This window comes from Pelophylax lessonae (genome assembly GCF_965119305.1).
Source record: "Pelophylax lessonae genome assembly, chromosome: 12".
In the NCBI taxonomy this organism is placed as follows: domain Eukaryota; kingdom Metazoa; phylum Chordata; class Amphibia; order Anura; family Ranidae; genus Pelophylax; species Pelophylax lessonae.
Window position 1 is genome coordinate 125,626,458 of NC_138779.1, and position 19,231 is coordinate 125,645,688.

The 19,231-nt window shown below is 44.5% G+C and overlaps 1 protein-coding gene across 1 annotated transcript in view; it reads left to right on the forward strand.

Moving 5' to 3' along the window:
* Positions 1 to 202: 202 nt before the first annotated feature.
* Positions 203 to 19,231, forward strand: part of LOC309568770 (nectin-1-like) — a 204,872-nt gene continuing 185,843 nt past the window's right edge. Inside the window, exon 1 of the mRNA XM_082274550.1 lies at positions 203 to 472. Coding sequence (XP_082130676.1) covers positions 376 to 472 — 97 coding nt within the window. The 5' untranslated portion in view covers positions 203 to 375. The remainder of the gene's footprint in view (positions 473 to 19,231) is intronic.

A 19,231-nucleotide genomic window follows, 5' to 3' on the forward strand; every position in this document is an offset into this window, starting at 1 on the left:
TCTGGGGACACGGATCGCAGATGAAAGCTTCTGGCCAGAGGGCTGGGCGCCGGCGTCTACTTCCCTGCCTGCACAAAGTATTATGAGAGGCCGAGCCTCCCCATCACTGACATCATACAGAGAGGGGAGGAGGGAGGCAGCCTGCCGGAGTCACAGAGGGAGGACAGGCGGCGCACAACACATCACAGTACTGAGTGACCGGAGACAACCGGAGACACCGAGTCCTGCCCGCCCGGGATGACACTCTGATCCCCTCCTCCCACTACTGTCTGTCCTAGCCGGGGAGTGCTGGATGTGGCTGCGGGAGAGCAGTCCCTGGAAGAGGGAACCGAGTCTGGATAAGTTGGTCGCTCTTCTTCTCCATAGGAGGATCTGATGCTGATCCGCTGGATTATGGCTCCCGGCTGGAGAGGACCGTGCCGCTGGCTGAGCTGCTGCCTGACTCTCACCCTGATGGCTTCAGTCTTCCAAGGTGAGGACAACCGTCACTTGTGTGTGCTCAGCCCGGGACAAGGCTGGGGGGAAGGAGACCCCAATGTCTGTGCTCAGCCTGGGACAAGGCTGGGGGGAAGGAGACCCCAATGTCTGTGCTCAGCCTGGGACAAGGCTGGGGGGATGGAGACCCCAATGTGTGTGCTCAGCCCGGGACAAGCATGGGGGGAAGGAGACCCCAATGTGTGTGCTCAGCCTGGGACAAGCATGGGGGGATGGAGACCCCAATGTGTGTGCTCAGCCCGGGACAAGCATGGGGGGAAGGAGACCCCAATGTGTGTGCTCAGCCTGGGACAAGCATGGGGGGATGGAGACCCCAATGTGTGTGCTCAGCCTGGGACAAGCATGGGGGGATGGAGACCCCAATGTGTGTGCTCAGCCCGGGACAAGCATGGGGGGAAGGAGACCCCAATGTCTGTGCTCAGCCTGGGACAAGCATGGGGGGATGGAGACCCCAATGTGTGTGCTCAGCCCGGGACAAGCATGGGGGGAAGGAGACCCCAATGTGTGTGCTCAGCCTGGGACAAGCATGGGGGGATGGAGACCCCAATGTGTGTGCTCAGCCCGGGACAAGCATGGGGGGATGGAGACCCCAATGTGTGTGCTCAGCCCGGGACAAGCATGGGGGGATGGAGACCCCAATGTGTGTGCTCAGCCCGGGACAAGACTGGGGGGAAGGAGTGTTCTATGGGGTGAGCCCCCTAGAACAAGCATGGGTGGATGGAGACCCCAATGTGTTGAGCCCCCTAGGATGGGGGGGGGGGGTTGAGTTGAGCCCCCCTAGGACAAGGACAAGGCTGGAGGGATGAAGACTTCTAGGAGGTGAGAGCCCCCTAGAACAAGCCAGAGTGGATAGAGACCCCAAAGTGTTTATCCCTCTAGGATGAGGTTTGGGGATGGAGACTTCTATGGGGTGAGCCCCCCCCCCCCCCCCCCCAGAACAAGCCTGGGTGGATGGAGACCCCAATGTGTTTATCCCTCTAGGATGAGGCTGGGGGATGGAGAAGTCTATGGGGTGAGCCCCCCTAGAACAAGGCTGGATGGATGGAGACTTCCATGTGCTGAGCCCCCTAGGACAAGGACAAGGCTGGGGGGATGGAGACTTCTATGGGGTGACAGTCCCCTAGAACAAGCCTGGGTGGATGGAGACCTCCCCATGTGTTGAGCCCCCTAGGATGAGGCTGGAGGGATGGAGATTTATATGGGGTCAGCCCCCCTAGAACAATACTGGGTGGATGGAGACTTCCATATTTTGAGCCCCCCTTGAGCTCCCTAGGATAAGGCTGGGTGGTTGGAGACTTCCATGGGATGAGCCCCCTAGAATATGGCTGGGTGGTTGTATACTTCCATGGGATGAGCCCCCCAGGGATAAGGCTGGGTGGATGGAGACTTCCATGTGATGAGCCCCCTAGGATAAGGCTGGATGGTTGGAGACTTCCATGTGATGAGCCCCCTAGGATAAGGCTGGATGGTTGGAGACTTCCATGTGATGAGCCCCCTAGGATAAGGCTGGATGGTTGGAGACTTCCATGTGATGAGCCCCCTAGGATAAGGCTGGATGGTTGGAGACTTCCATGTGATGAGCCCCCTAGGATAAGGCTGGGTGGATGGAGACCTTAATAGGATGAGCCCCCTAGGATAAGGCTGGGTGGTTGGAGACTTCCATGTGATGAGCCCCCCAGGGATGAGGCTGGGTGGTTGGAGACTTCCATGGGATGACCCCCCCAGGGATGAGGCTGGGTGGATGAAGACCTTAATAGGATGAGCCCCCCAGGACAAGGCTGAGTAGATGGAGAATTCCATGAGATGTGGGGTCAGGATTGAGGATGCAGCAGCCAGAGCTCTGCATCTGTAATGGGAAGTCCCAGCACTATATTTATTCTATAGACTTTATATGACAAGTCTGGGAATTGTACACTTATGCTGCATGCACATGGACCATTGTGCTTTTAATATCGACACCAAATAATCCCTTCACATATAGTTGCATGTAATAGCGACTGAATATCCAGATTTGAAGCATTGTGCAATAATAAGCGATTAATTGCTACGGTACATGTTCCATTGTTTCTTATGTACAGTGATCATTTGCTAAACGCTAACATTTAATCACCACATTTAGTAGCACCATCAAAAATCACCCCTGCCTGCCTAGCCTTGCCCTATTCTTTGGTCTGCCAGAGATGTAAGGGACAGATACAGTGACAACTACACTTTAAATCTGTGAAATTTTGGCTGTGTGATGTCATGAGATAATGGTCAGAGACACATTGATGGAGGGGGGGGGGGGTGTCTGCTGTACATTCAGAGGTCTGAATTCTGCAACAAGTAGTTTAATGCAGAGAATGCAGCTATAGAGGTCTGCGTCCGATCACCGTTTGTGTCCACCAACTCACATGTGTCTATAGAAGTATTAGATGTGTTATAGAAGGATCTAGCATGGATCTATGTGCAGATGTGTAATCTTGGGTCTAGCACTGGGTCCATTGGATGAACTGGGAGAAGGGTGCTTGGAAAATAAATGTAGAGGTAATATTTCAGCTCTTTGTGATGTGACCCTTCTTGGGGGAGGGAGGGTAGAACATGCAGTGCCAACCAATATGGAGAATGAGACCTCCCTCCTCGCTCCACAATAACATCAACATGGAAAGGGGAAGCTGTGCCTGGGGTCCATGGCTGTGTCTGACATGAGGACAGACTGGAGCAGACTTCATTTTTGCTGGGAGGCCATGCGGTGGATTTAATTGGAGAGCCGAATGAACGGGAAGCTGTATCTGCCACATACAACCCCCCCAGCTGTCTGATCTGCCAGCTTGCAGCAAACTTTACTTCCACCCTGTGAGACTGAGAACAAAGTCATTCCATGAGAAAGGCAAATTCTATTAGGACGAGATCATGGAGGAAATGAAAGCCTGAGTTAACGTCTCCCTTTATGTTGGAGATCTAGTATGTAGCTGCTCTGCTTTGTTTCAGATCTGATTCAATGTATCCTCTAACTCAGACCTTGTGACTCAAACAGAGAGGAAGTTGGGGCTGAGCACTAGAAAGTGATGTGCAGACATGGCAGTGTTTAGAGGGCTGGGAAGGTATAAAGGACGTCGTTCTTGGTTTCTGATGTTCAAACTCGATTGAGGTTTGAAAAACAAAAAACTAAAACTCCTCCCTTGCAGTGGTGCTGTGCCCGCACTGCAAGGGTTAACTGCTCGTCCCTGTCTAGAGGATGGGAAGAGCAGATTTACTTACCCCATTCGCTACTCCTGCAGGCTTCGCTTTGCTGCTAGACTGGTCATTGCAGCGTCTTCTGCCCAAGGCAGGGTTTCTCAACCAGGGCTCCTCCAGAGGTTGCTAGGGGTTCCTTGAGCAATGAGCAAGTTCTGCCTCCCAGATGAGTTCCCCTGACACCAAGGCAATGGTTCTCAACCAGGGTCCCTCCAGAGGTTGCTAGGGGTTCCTTGAGCAATGAGCAAATACTGCCTCCCAGATGAGTTCCCCTGACACCAAGGCAATGGTTCTCAACCAGGGTTCCTCCAGAGGTTGCTAGGGGTTCCTTGAGCAATGAGCAAGTTCTGCCTCCCAGATGAGTTCCCCTGACACCAAGGCAGTGGTTCCCAACCAGGGTTCCTCCAGAGGTTGCTAGGGGTTCCTTGAGCAATGAGCAAATACTGCCTCCCAGATGAGTTCCCCTGACACCAAGGCAGTGGTTATCAACCAGGGTCCCTCCAGAGGTTGCTAGGGGTTCCTTGAGCAAGTTCTGCCTCCCAGATGAGCTCCCCTGACACCATTGATCTTTTTAGCTATCTGGAAGAAGGTAATTCTTCCCAATGTCCTCAAGTGTAAGGAGCATTCATCCCACTGACCGTCACACTAATGTATCATGAGTTGTAAATACAGTAAAACCTTGGTTTGAGAGCGCTTTGCAAGACAAGCAAATCTTTAAAATAAATTTTGACTTGATATACAAGTAGCGTCATGTCACAACTGGGTATAAAAGAGAAGAGGGGCGCCTCTAAGTGTAGCAATATGGTTACATTTAATGATGTTCAATATTTAGCAGCTCACATGGTTGATGATTAAAACAGGCACATCTAAGGCTGGCCATACACTATACAATTTTCTTGTTCAACTTTCCTTTAGATTTACCAAAACCATATAATATGAGGTCAAACCTAAACACTTTCAATTTGTATGCAGTCATGCATGCCCTTGCACTACATAGTTATAGGTAAATCTAAAGGAAATTGAATAAGAAAATTGTATAGTGTATGGCCAGCCTAAGTATGCAGGCATCCGGGGTAAAGCTGTCCACATAGACCATCCTCTGCACTGCCATCATCACACCCTTCCACGCTGCGCTCCACGAGCAATTCAAAGTCTCGCTTTCAGATCACTCTACTGCAGGGTAGTCTTCCCAATCATGATTGCAGACTGACAGTGGTGAGAGCCAGTAGTTCAGAAGATAGTCTATGTGGACAGCTTTACCCCGGATGCCAGCATACTTAGATGTGCCTATTTAATCATCAACCATGTGAGTTACTAAATGTTGAACCTTCATTAAATGTCCCCATATTGCTACACTTAGAGGCGCCTCTTCTCTTTTATACTCTGTAGCTCCTGCTGGATTTTGCTTCTAATCCCCTAGTGGAGGCTGCCATTTGTGGATAGACATTTTATGATGACACAACCTATCACATTGCTATAATCTTTGTATATGGACTATAAACTGAAGGACTTATGAATAAATGGTTGTGGAATGAATCATCTGAGTTTCCATTATTTCTTCTGGGAAAATTCCCATTGATATAAGAGTGCTTTGGATTACAAGCATGTTTCCGGAACGAATTATGCTCGCAATCCAAGGTTTTACTGTATACCGTAATCATTTGGTTCCTCTGTGTTGAAATGGTTGAGAAAGGCTGCTCTAAGGTCTTCTGATGTCATCAAGACCTGTGTAGGAGCCAAAGCCCTGCATTGGACGTGAGGACACTGATAGACAGTCCACCGCCTGGAACACCGGGTAGGGAAAAGCGCTTTCACTGTCCCCTAGACTAAATGAGCGTTAACTCTTGCAGTGCACTTGCATTTTTAGGTTTACTGGAGTTGGGCTTTAGGGCTGCTAAACCCACCTCAAATTTTAGGCAATTCCTCCGAATTGGCTGAAACTGGAGACGTGACAATAAAAGTCGATTTTTCAGTCGACTTTTGTCAAAGGAATTGGTTGGAAAGTTCTCAGAAGAACAATACCTACTCCCAATCAGGTGCAGCCACTGCAGCAGGCTAGCAGAAAACTATAGCCGGCAAAGGAGATTGCTCCATCAGTGCTGTTTTACATGGATGTAGGTATCTGATTTCTTTTGTTCAGCCCATGGGATAAGAGAACAAAATCTATGTGTGTATGTGGAGTCCAAAATAAGTATGTGTAGGGCTTCCTCTACATAGCAGCACTTCTGTGCAGTAGTGTGCAACCTAAGCAGAGGTACACGTCACAAATCTGTACATATACAGTATGTAAGGCACTTTCATTCATGTTTATGTGCAATTGTCTCTGGCCATTGAAATGTTCATTGGTGATTCTCTAAAAATTATGTAAAATGCATGAAAACAAGTGAGATTCACATATTTACGTGTGTGTTTTCATGCATTTTAAGCTGGCCATACATTTAGGCCCCATTCCTGCTACGCGGTTTCCAGGGAGTGTTTTGCATGCGATTTTGCCTGTCACATAGGGCCAGCCTATTCACTTGAATGGACTGCCATACACGTGTTTGTCGCCCAAAAAGAAGCTCCTGCAACGTTTCGTCAACAAGCTTCACGTGATTTTATAAAGGAGAGGTATGCAATGATTGCTAAAAGACAATCACAGCAGAATCTCTTCACGTTTGGGGTGCCATTAAGGTATAATGGCACCCAAACGCGTGTTGTGCTGCAAACACTGCGCAAATTTGGAAATGCAGGCAGAATCACTGCAATTTTGCTTGCAAATCCAAATCGTGAAGTGTGAATGAAACCTTCGATTTTTCTTTTCCAGCCTCATGGACTGAACAAGAGAGATCAATTGATTACCCTATCCATGCTAAACAGCATTCTGACAGCCAGCACCAGCAGCTGCCAGTATACCCGAGTAATGGCTGCATCTGATTGGATGGATGCAAGCACTGTTCAGCCAAAACATTTTCTGTCCAGTTCCTTAAAGTCTCAGAATAAAGGATGTTGGAAGGTAGGATGCCAACCAGGCCTATCATGGTCAGTTGATCAGGAACCATCCAAAATCACTCTGTTTGTGGCCAACTTTAGTGGCATCACAGCAGCACAAGGCACATTTACTAAAAGTAGAGAGTGCAAAATCTGGTGCAGCTCTGTATAGAAACCAACCAGCTTCTTCAGCTTGTTCAAATAAGCTGTGACCAGAAAAAAAAAAAGGAAGCTGAATGGTTTCTATGCAAAGCTGCACCAGATTTTGCGCTCTTCAGTTTTAATAAATCAACCCCAATGTGGCATTCCACAGTGACATCATGGGCTGATAGTAAAATGATCCTCGGGGGGGGGGGGGGGGGGGCTGGCTAATTTAGATATGACTGCCATCATTGCTTGTCTGAGATACCCATTTGAAGATCACCAATATGATCTGCTATTACTGAGTTGACTGATTTAACCTCTTACCAACCGTGTAATGCAGGAGAAGTGGGCCTTAATGCCCAGCTGCTGCACATGTGTGTCCATGGTGGTCTAAGATTTTGGTTGCTGAGAGTGCGCTCACTGCATGCACACTGACAGCTCTCAATCATGTGACTGCTGTGAGAGCCAATCACAGAGGTCACATATTGCAGAAGCTGGGCCACCTTCCAGGCATTAAAGCCCAATTAATCGGCTACTTTTGTGTAAATCGGTTACTAGTGTGTAAAGTGCAGTGACCCAAAGTTACATAGTTACATAGTAGTTGAGGTTGAATAAAGACAACAGTCCATCCAGTTCAACCTGTGTAGGTGTGTGTGGACGTATTCATTTCCCATACCCCTGAATGTTTTGATCTTGAAGATGTATGTCCAAGAGTCTTTTAAAAGTAGCCATACTGCCTGCAGTTACCACCTTTTGTGGAAGAGCGTTTCACAATCTTATTGACCTTACTGTAACAAACCCCTTGCGTAGCCTAAGGTTAAATCGCTTCTCCTCTAGTCGCATTATATGGCCTTGTGTCCTCTTACATTCCTTGCGACTGAAGCATATTTTTTCTATGCTGAGATCACCGTTGAGGTATTTGTAAATGGCTATCATGTCCCCTCTCAGGCGTCTCTTCTCTAGGGAGAATAAATCAAGCGCTTGTAAACGCTCCTCATAATTTAGGTCCTCCAATCCCCTAACTAGCTTAGTTGCCCTTTGGACTCTTTCCAGTTCCAGCTTTCCAGTTCCAAGTAGCCAGTCTGAATTTATTTTCCACATTTTTTACTACTGTACAATGCACAGAAATCTGGTTGCCATGAGCTACTGCATCATCCTGATATTGATAGGGATAAGGCCTGCATACTACTACAGCAAAAAGAGAGGGTTGTGCAAGGGTGCTAATTATACAGTGGCCATCAGCACCAGATATTAAATAATTGATAAAGATTGCATAGTTAAACTACTGGTGAAAACTGGACTTTATATGGTACAACAACATTAGGATTGCAATAGACTAAACAAACAAGGCTATTAGCAGAGATATAATTGGGAATAAAACTGCACAAACTGAAAACTACATAATTATTGAAGGTACACAGCATAAGAATACAATACCATTACCGGATGTAAGTAACAAAGCAAACAGTCCAAAATTGGCGCTGAGCATGAATTACCTATTATTCTATAAAAATGACTGCTGTACTAGTGATAAGACTGAGACAAAACAAATGTAGCCTATAGGATGTGTAGCACGTGCTAATAAAGCACTTGTAGCCTACATGCTAATGCAATGACAAGGATATGGGAAAAGAAGCTAGAGAGCATCATCTACATACAAAATACTACAGTAGGATCACCAGCAATATTTTGGGCTATAGGCACCTCTGTCTGTGTTTAACCACTTAAACATTTCTTTTGTTATGGACATGCATAATCAGCTTGAACCACCTTTTTTTTTTTTTTTTTTTTGCTTTTTCATACTGTGTACCATCTCTAATCATGTAATTCTTAATGTACCAGCCTGTGCAATCCTGTTTGGTATACTATTATGTTTCTGATTATAATCATCCTTATTGTAATCATGTTAAACCATATAAAGGCATTTTTTTTTGTTGCAATTTAAGCTAATGGTATACTATTATGCTTTTATTGTATAATTACTACACTTTGCCTATCACTGATGCTCTTTCCACTGCCTGCCGACTAAACCAGAAAGCATCAGAGGATAAGTGAAGGGACACTGGAATTGGCTTACTGTAACAATGGGATTCCATTAGTAAAGGTACTGTCAGGATTGTTTCATAGTACAAAGCCCACTCTGCAGAGTGTAATAACCTGTAACAACCGATCAATAATCACATTTCATTGTCTTGCCTGCTGTAAACGGATAAAAGCTGCAAATGGTTGTTCTGGGTTACTGCACTTGGCGTATAAATAGTTGAAAAATAAAAGCAAGGAACCTGTGTGGTTTCAATGGTTTTAATGGTTTCCCAGTTTCAAGTGACCATGAAAATGGTGCAGGAATCAGTCTACTGGTGCTGCAGTGATTTTGATTGATTTTCACTACAATGTCAATTGTTTGGTGGCTCCTAACTGAAAATTAAATGCAGCTATGGGTGTCATATTGCTGTATTTGACAGGCGATGGAAAACTCCAATATTGAGGTATGTAGCCTCATGTTAGAGGGTTAGAGGATGAAAATATGCTGGGTGTCAAATACTTGATGTTCTTCCACGCCCAAGGTGCCACATGCAGCCTGCCATACAAGTGAACACGACCATACTCCTATAAACACAGGTGCCCCAGTGTTTATCCACGCATGCTAGTACAATTGTATGCACATGCGTGGGAAAACGATGCAAAAAAGCATAGGCGTTTACAAAAGTATGGCCACATAAGCCATTTACTTGTATGGCAGGCTGTGGCTCTCTGGGTGCGGGTAATAAGGCCTCATGTACACTGCAACTTGTAAACGGCCGTTTAGGAGCAGTTGGGCGTTTTTTTCAGAAGCCCCTGAACCCACCTCTATGTTATCTTATCTGTCCATGTACACTGGGTCGTTTACAGTCATTGTTCAGGATGTTCAGAACGTGTGTTTACCGGCGTTTCAAACGCAAAAACGCGACCGAACGTGATCACCCGCGTTTAGCGCTCACGTTTTTTCCATTTTAAAGGGGAATGATTTTTTGACCTCTAGAAACGGTTCTGAGCGAAAACGCCCGCTAAATGCTGCTGCAAATGCGACACAATGGACGTTTTAAACGTCCTTTAAATTCCAGCGTTCAAGGGACTTTTTAAAATGTCCCGTGTTCATGTAGCCTAACACCCCGAAATTTCCACCTAGCATATTTTCAGACTCTCACTGTCCAGCGTATATAGTCCTAGAAGTCTTCCCTTTTTATCATTGTGTCATACTCTCCCTGAGTGTAGGGGAGTATCCACTCTGTTATGCATATATGCCTATCTTATCGTTTGATCTAACGCTATATAAACAGCTCGGGAGAATTGTACGTTTTTATTTCAATCCATAAATTCATGACCGTATTTCTGCTTCAAGAGATAAGGCAGAAAGGTCCATATAAAGAGAATTCTTTGATTAATCAGCCTTAGAATTATTTCCCATGGTGTATAAGGCAGCAATACACACAGAGCACATATTATTAACATAGATCCACTAATGAGCCAAATATGAGAACTCTTTCATTAATTAGAGGAATGTATGGTATAAAAGTGCAGGCTCTTTCTTAACTCCTCTTTGGCCTCTACAGGTAGGGATGTACAATTAATGATGCACCTTGCACACTATTTGGAGGAGGTGTGACAAAGATGTTGGGTAAATTAGTGGGAAATAGAGTGCCATTAATTCAATGTAATGAAGAAAGTGAGCTCCAGGGGATAAGAGGACCTTATTTACAAGAGGTCATGTTTAGTAGTAGAAGTATGCTTGCAGGAGAAATGCATATTGTAGCTTTAAGTAATCCGTGCCCTGCGGAAGTATTCAGGATGTGGACCAGTTGGCTCATTTTACTGACTTACAGCTCCTCCTCTGAAATTTCATTCTTTGGGTTCTTGGCTTCTTCTTCCAGGCAGATGTGCTACAGGCAGTTCTTGTTAGTTGGATGACACTTGCACTCTGCAATTTGTTTGGCAATTCACTTATTACTGTATACAAACAGTGTAATTAATCTTGTCAATAGATTTTAAGGCTTTTTTTTTCCTAATAAAAACATGGCAACAAAAAATAACAATGTTTGAGTTGTATTACTAAACAAAAATGTAACAAAAAAAAACAAAATATCAACAAAGCTTGTTTAAGTGAAAAGATTGGTCAAGGGCTTGCAGCAGCCTTTCTCAACCAGGGTTCCATGGAAATCTATTGTTCCTCTAGAAATTTCAGAGGGCTTCTCTAAGAAATGAGCAGTTTCTTACTCACAAGTTACTATTGACGTCGATCAAATATCTATTTGGAAGGGGAACATTCTTCACCAATGTAAGGGGGGTCCTCTTCTTACTGACTTTTTCGCTGACCACCAATGAAAGTCCTTTTCCCTCTGGCCACCAGTCTATGAAGGCTCTTCTCAGACCACCTATGTATGGGTAATATTTCACTGGTCACCATTGTAAGGGAGCATTTTAACCACTGAACAATTTAAGAAGTATTTTAATCACTGATCACTAATGTAAGGGGGCCCTTCCCTTACTGAATCTCTCCCAGTGGCCACCAATGTAAGGGAGCCCTCCTTATTCTACTGGCTACCAGTCTATGAAGGCTCCTCTCCTCTGGCCACCAATGTAAAGGAGCCCTCCTTCTCCTACTGGCTACCAATCTATGAAGGCTCCTCTCCTCTGGCCACCAATGTAAAGGAGCCCTCCTTCTCCTACTGGCTACCAGTCTATGAAGGCTCCTCTCCTCTGGCCACCAATGTACGGAGCCCTCCTTCTTCTACTGGCTACCAGTCTATGAAGGCTCCTCTCCTCTGGCCACCAATGTAAAGGAGCCCTCCTTCTCCTACTGGCTACCAGTCTATGAAGGCTCCTCTCCTCTGGCCACCAATGTAAGGGAGCCCTCCTTCTTCTACTGGCTACCAGTCTATGAAGGCTCCTCTCCTCTGGCCACCAATGTAAAGGAGCCCTCCTTCTCCTACTGGCTACCAGTCTATGAAGGCTCCTCTCCTCTGGCCACCAATGTAAGGGAGCCCTCCTTCTTCTACTGGCTACCAGTCTAAGAAGGCTCCTCTCCTCTGGCCACCAATGTAAGGGAGCATTTTAACTACTGACCACCAATGTAAAGCAGCATTTTAATCACTAACCATCATTATAAGGGAGCATTTTAACCGCTGACTACTAGTTTAGGGAGCAATTTAATTCCTGGCCAATGTAGGGGAGCCCTTTTCTTACTGACTTTCCCCATGGCCACCAATGTAAGGAGGTCCTTCTCCCACTGGTTACCAGTCTAAAGCAGGCATTAGACAGTGCCACGGGTTGCAGTAAAGAAAATCACAGTCAGTGATGATGTGGGAATCCCTCCAGCAGAGCTATTGTGTTCTGGCGGCAGAGCCATCCCAGGCGGGAGAACACGCAGTGATTATAGCTAGTAACTATGGCCACTGGCAATAATCTTATGAAAAATCTGACAGGCTGGTTGTACGCAAGTTGATCAGCCTGCCTATACATGGTTTCGAATCTCGGTCGGCTCTTTCTGAATCGGGTAAGGTTTGAATCGTCAATGATCGTCTTAATAAGGCTCCACTCCTCTCTCCTTTAGCCACTGGCCACCAATGTAAGGGAGCATTTTAACCACTGGCAACCAATGTAGGGGGGCATTTTACTGCAAATAAGAACAAAGAAAAGGGCGCACCAGCCTAGCGCATTATCCCCAGTGGGCTTCTAATAAAATGAATTTAAAATCAGCTACTCACAAACATGCGAAATTATCCAGCATATCAATTCCATAGAGCAACATCCTTGTTAAAGGTCCAATGTCTCGTGGAGACGAAGGGCTGATGCGTTTCGAGGCCATGCCTCTTACTCAGAGCCTGAATGTAAACATGAATTTGGACTTGCAGCAGTGGATTACTATTTAAAATCTAGTAACCTGCATCCTCTCCAAGCAGAGTTTTTGGTTGATCCAATAAGTTACACGCTGAATCACAATTACTTTGTTTACCTGGATGAGTATTATGGGCAGACCAGGGGCACTGCTATGGGCGCTCGGTTTGCTCCCAGTTATGCAAACCTCTTTTATGGGGTACTGGGAGGACCGATACATATGGAATAACAACCCCTACAGAGCCCACCTGGCACTTTATGCTAGATACATTGATGATATACTGATCATCTGGGACGGTACAGTTGAAGAGTTGAAAGGATTTATTTCACATTGTAGTACCAATTCCTTTGAAATATCCTTCACCCATGTGATGGATGATAACCATCTAGTCTTCCTTGATCTGGAATTGCGAGCTGCTCAGGATGGGGGTATTATTTCTAAGACTCATTTTAAACCTAGTGGAAGAGTAACCATCATCCTAGGTGGATCAGGAACGTACCCTATGGCCAATTCTGCAGACTACAGAGGACCTGCACTAGAGTTGCAGATTATGAAGAACAGGGCCAGGTCTTGAGGAATAGATTTCTGGAAAAAAGGATATAAAGCGAGCCTCATTGACGAAGCCTACAAAAAGGCAAAAGCCCGCTGGGGATAATGCACTAGGCTGGTGCGCCCTTTTCTTTGTTCTTATTTGCAATGTTTTGTTGACCACCCCGGTCGTAGAGGGCAGCAAAGCTTAGCCATAGTGGATGCCAAGTGTGAGTTCCGGGATAGAGGCAGCCTGAGGACCTGGTTCTGAGCACAGGAGCAGGGTTCTCAGCATCACAATTTTCATTTCAGGGGGGCAGTTTACTACTGGCCACCAATGTAAGGGAGAATTTTAACCACTGACCATCAATGCAAGGGGAAATTTTAACCACTGGCAACCAATGCAAGGGAGCATTTTAACCACTGGCCACCAATGCAAGGGATAATATAACCACTGGCCACCAATGCAAGGGAACATTTTAACCACTGACCACCAATGTACGGGAGCATTTTAACCACTGGCCATCAATGTAAGCGCAATTGAATCACTGACCACCAATTTAGGGAGCTTTTTAATTCATGGCCAATGTAGGGGAGCGCATTTCCTACTGACTCTCTCCATGGCCACCAATGTAAGGAGGTCCCTCTCCCACTGATCTGCATAAGAAGGCATTTTTCCGCTAAGCACCAATAGAAGGGAGCATTTCATTGACCACTAATGTAAGGTGGCACTACACTGACTGCTAATGTAAGGGGGCACTTTTACACTGACCATGATGGTAAGTGGGCGTTTCTGTGTGGGAAAACCACAAATTTCACAAATTGCAACTATTTTATTTCCATTATTAATTGTTTTATTCCATTATCATTAGAAAAAGCAAATTGTTGTTTAGAACAACCCTAGGTATAAAGTGCTTCAATCATATCTCCTTACTCTTTTATTGAATATTCTGTTGCAATGTACTGTTTGCATGTCCCATCAGCTGGGCAGTAGATATAGCAATTATTAGCAGGATGCCCTGAGAACCTGAATGCTATTTCAAGGGTTCCTGTGTGTTAGGCTGGCTTAAATCCTATTGCAAAGTGGCAATATATTTTTATTAAAATATTACCCAGCTTGGGATTCCTTAGTTGTTTTAAACTGACACTGAATTATTTTTTTCAAAATGATGTGCTCAGGTTTTACTGTCTATTGATAATATTATAACATTCCAGTTAACCAAAGTGATGCATTATCAATGCTGAAAAAGCCATGTGTAGTCAAGTTTAGTAAATAAGAATATATTACAGTGTGTTGCAGGCCTTTGACACCGTATCATGAGTGACTAGCATGGGAGCACTTCTCAGTAAAGTATCCTGGGCAAATAATTCAAGGTTTTAATAACGATGTATTCTAATGCTGTATATAAAGAGCACCGCATAATGACAATGAAAGGCATGTGCTGCTGTGCCAATGCTTCCTGGTGGGTTGATTGGGGCAGACGTCTCTGCAGTTGTCATGACAAACATATCCAATCAGCCGAGGTTGGTAAACTCCCTCGTTTTATTCCCCTGACAGTCCCGGTCATACATCTGTGTGTAACCCTCTGCCTCCTTTGTATGACAGAAGAGACGGATGCTCTGCATCCACACTGCAGTTCTCTGCTGCGACCCAGCGTCTAAAGCCGAGAGGATGAGAAAGTACGCAGGCTAAGTTTTTCATCTGTGACTGAATCCAATCAGCGTCGTAAAGAACCGCTGTTTATGGGTTCTTGATACCAAGTGTCAAGGTGCTTAAGAGGCATAGATTTAAAATAATTCACTTGTCTCATGGCGCTTGTCTGTTTCACTCAATTAAACTGAAAACGGACTGCTGTGCATCTGGATTGCAGAACCACAATTACTAAATTTAGCAATCATGATGTAGCAGAGGTTGACAACTGGGTTTTCGATGAATCCTTCCAACACGTATCCGCTAGTACGGTTTATAGAGTTATCACACAGCCAATCAATTCTTTTAAACAAAGCCCGCATACGGAAAAAATTGTTCTAAATCAGATGCAGTTTGTTTTATGTAAATGTTACTGCAATCCAGATTCGGCATGCAGGGGTGAAAAGTATTGTCTTTTTTTGATCTAAAAATAAAAAAAACGTGTTCTGTTTAGCCAGGGTGTGCAAAATTGTAATGTTCTAATCAATTATGGTTCCATTCAACCGTGTTCTAATTTGATGGTGCTTATAGACATGAAGTGGTGCGTACATGAACTAAGGTCTATTGATTTCGTTTGTACAGCTCTTCCGAACAAAATCAGCTTTTTGTGCTGACAGTTCATATAGACGTGAAGACAAAACAGGAGACTGGACTTGCTCGGCTTTAACGTTATAACAGATTGCAGCTCTGATCTCCATGGGGGAAGCTTGGTTTATATAAGTACATAATGCTGGTAGGGTATAGACAAATCATACACAATGGACGGGTGCATATTCTTGGATTAGACAGATGGATGCTGGATTAGACTGCTTGAGGATAACAGCAGTGTCATACTGCACACCCTATGCAGGCGATACCTAGAGATACAGAAAGGCAGAGTCTTCTGGATGGAAGTGGCGACAGATAGATTGTGTCAAGTTTCTGATAAGTGTAGTTATTATCAGGTTTACAGAGACAGCGCTTCCTAACATAATACAAGTACATGCAGGACTATGGCAGCGTGCCATAAACACTGCAAACATGGGTGTAGTTATTACATCTCTGTCCCCAAACACAATAAAGGACGGCTTACACACATGGGAGATGCAAAATGCACCGTCTGTATGAAGGCATTGTACTGCGATTAGATTGTCATATACATTTTCACTGGAAATATAGCTTGTATAGGCAGCACATTGTGTTTTGATATTGTTTACTGTCATTGCTTCATTCTTTCCAAGAAAATCATGATATGAAATATACACTGCTCAAACAAAAAAAAAAAAAAAAGGAACGATTTTTAATCAGAGTATAGCATCAAGTCAAATAAACTCCTTGGATATTAATCTGGTCAGTTAGGTAGCAGAGGGGGATGTTGATCAGTTTCAGCTGCTTTGACGTTGATGAAATTAACAACAGGTGCACTAGATGGGCAACAATGAGAGAACCTCCAAAACAGGAATGGTTTTACAAGTGGAGAGGCCACTTACATTTTTTTCCATACTCCTCTTTTCTGACTGTTTTGCATTTGGCAAGGATCAGTGTCACTACTGGTAGCATGAGGCGATAACTGGACCCTATAGAGGTTACACAGGCTGGCCAACTCCTCCAGAATGGCATATCAATACGTGCCAGAAGGTTTGCTGTGTCTCCCAGCACAGTCTTAAGAGCATGAAAGAGATTCCAGGAGACAGGCAGTTACTCTAGGAGAGCTGGACAGGACCATAGAAGGTCCCTAACCCATCAGCAAGACCGGTATAGGGTCCTTTGTACAAGGATAACAGGATGAGCAGTGCCAGAGCCCTACAAAATGACCTCCAGCAGGCCACTGGTGTGAATGTCTCTGACCAAACATTTAGAAATTGACTTCATGAGGATGGCCTGAGGGCCGGACGTCCTCTAGTGGGTCCTGTGCTCACTGTCCAGCACCTTGGAGCTTGATTGGCATTTGCCATTGAACACTAGAATTGGCAGGTCTGCCACTGGTGCCCTGTGCTCTCCACGATGAGAGCAGGTTCATTCTGAGCACATGTGACAGACGTGAAAGGGTCTGGAGAAGCCATTGAGAACGTTATGCTGTATGATGGTGTATTGGTTTGGTGGTGGGTCAGTAATGGTCTGGGGAGGCATATCCATGGAGGGACGCACAGACCTCTACAGGCTAGACAATGGCACCCTGACTGCCATTAGGTATCGGGATGAAATCCTTTCACCCATTGTTAGACCCTACGCTGGTGCAGTGGGTCCTGGTACACGACTATTCCCGGCCTCATGTGACATAAGTATGCAGCCAGTAACTGGAGGATAAAGGAATTAATACCATTGAATGGCCCCCATGTTTGCCTGACCTAAATCCAATAGAACACCTCTGGGACATTTTGTTTCGGTCCATCTGAAGCCGCCAGGTTGCAACTCAGTCTGTTCTGGAGCTCAGTGATGCCCTGGTACAGATCTGGGAGGAAATACCCCAGGACACCATCTGTCGTCTCATTAGGAACATGGCCTGATGTTTTCAGGCATGCATACAAGCACGTGGGGTCCATAAAAACTACTGACTACCATTTTGAGTTACTGCAATGACATTTCAGCAAAATGGACCAGCCTGCTGCATCATAGCTTCACTTTAATTTTCGGGGTGTCTTTAAATTCAGCCCTCTGTAGGTTGAAAATTTTCATTTACATCAAACAATGTGGCATCCTTTCGTTACCCAATCCATATCAGTATAGATATCCAGCATGATATTTTTCCCCATTGAGATCGGATGTGTTTTCAAAGTATTCCTTTATTTCTTTGAGCAGTGTATTATCCGTATTAGTAACCCTTGTTATATCTAGTTCATTGTCCTATAGGAGTTGATAGCAGTCGCACTGTATAACTCAATTAGAAGAATTTATTTGCATGTGACCAAGCTATCACACCCAGTTACCTGCCATTGAAAAGCATACCACAACCCCTGCCATTCCTTTCAGACAGCAAAAGGCTCTTGCACACAAGTAAATTCCAGCATTGCATGATGACTGCTGGTACTCAAATGTTTCCATCGTGCACATCTATAGAGTCCCGTGTTTGAGATGTCATCGCTGGCCCTTTTAGAAAAATAGAAAACAGGGCTAAACTATTAAAACACACTGATAGACTATTACTCAAGGAAACAAGTTATTGAACAAATGAGGAAAAAAAAAAGAACCCTTGTGGTTGATCGATATTCAGTTTAGAAATCCAATTAGTTTACTGAACAGTTCATCTTTCTCTCACTCCTATGTAGCTCCATTCAGATGCCAGGGGCAAAGGGAAGTATCCAGGTATGGTTATATGTGGCTAACTCATTTTCCTTCATTGTACTAGCACTGGTACATCATGATTGGCTCAGCATTGTCACATGGGGGGGCAAGACCATAGCCATCTGTAAGCTCTGACAAGTGGGTTTGGAGCTTACATGGAGATTTTTATTCCCGTTTTCAATAGGTGAATTCAATGGCATGGGATTGAAGAAGGGTGTGTGTGTATATATCTATATATATATATATATAGATATATGGGGGGGGGGGGGGTGGGATTGAGTGTCCCTTGTTATTATGCCCTGTATGAGCAAAGGAAAAAGTCACTCAAAATCACTTTTTTTTACTAAAGTCATAATTTGACTAGAAGACTGCAATACCTGATCAGCAGGTGGGATGGTGAGACAGAATGTCTGCATTGATAGGTGTACTGAGATTGGAGTTGGAGCTATATACGCAGATTTATTTTCTTTGTTTGCTTGCACTGGATGAATTCTAGAACAATAATGCGCCTGCTTTGTCTTGATCTTTGAATAGCCTGCTGTGATCATTTCTGCCATGATCATATTTACACCCATTGTGTTAAAGCATTTTTCCAACTGGAAAAAGTAAAAAAAAAAAAAACAGATTGAAATATAAAGTCAGAAAATACAATGAATCCAATAATTAATAAATGACCCACCATCCTAACAGTTTGTTTTCTTTTTGTGTCATATAAAATGGGCAGTGTTACCTTCAGAGCATGATAGCCAATGTAAAGCCAATGCTAACAAGCGTAGTAATGGTTGAAAGATACCGAAATATTGCTCACACTACATACAGCTATAACATAACTATTGATTTGCCACTATTTCTAGCAAATAGCTCACCGGTTCTGAAACTTGTTACATTTAATAACAGATGCATGGACACACCAATATACAGAAGACCAAAGAATAGTTGATCTAAGCAGGTAAATGGAAGTGTTGTGGAGACCCAAATTTAAAGCCTCATTCATTTTTTTTTCTTTTATAGTTTTGGAGGGGAGTGATGAACTTTTTTATCTAATTAGATAAAAA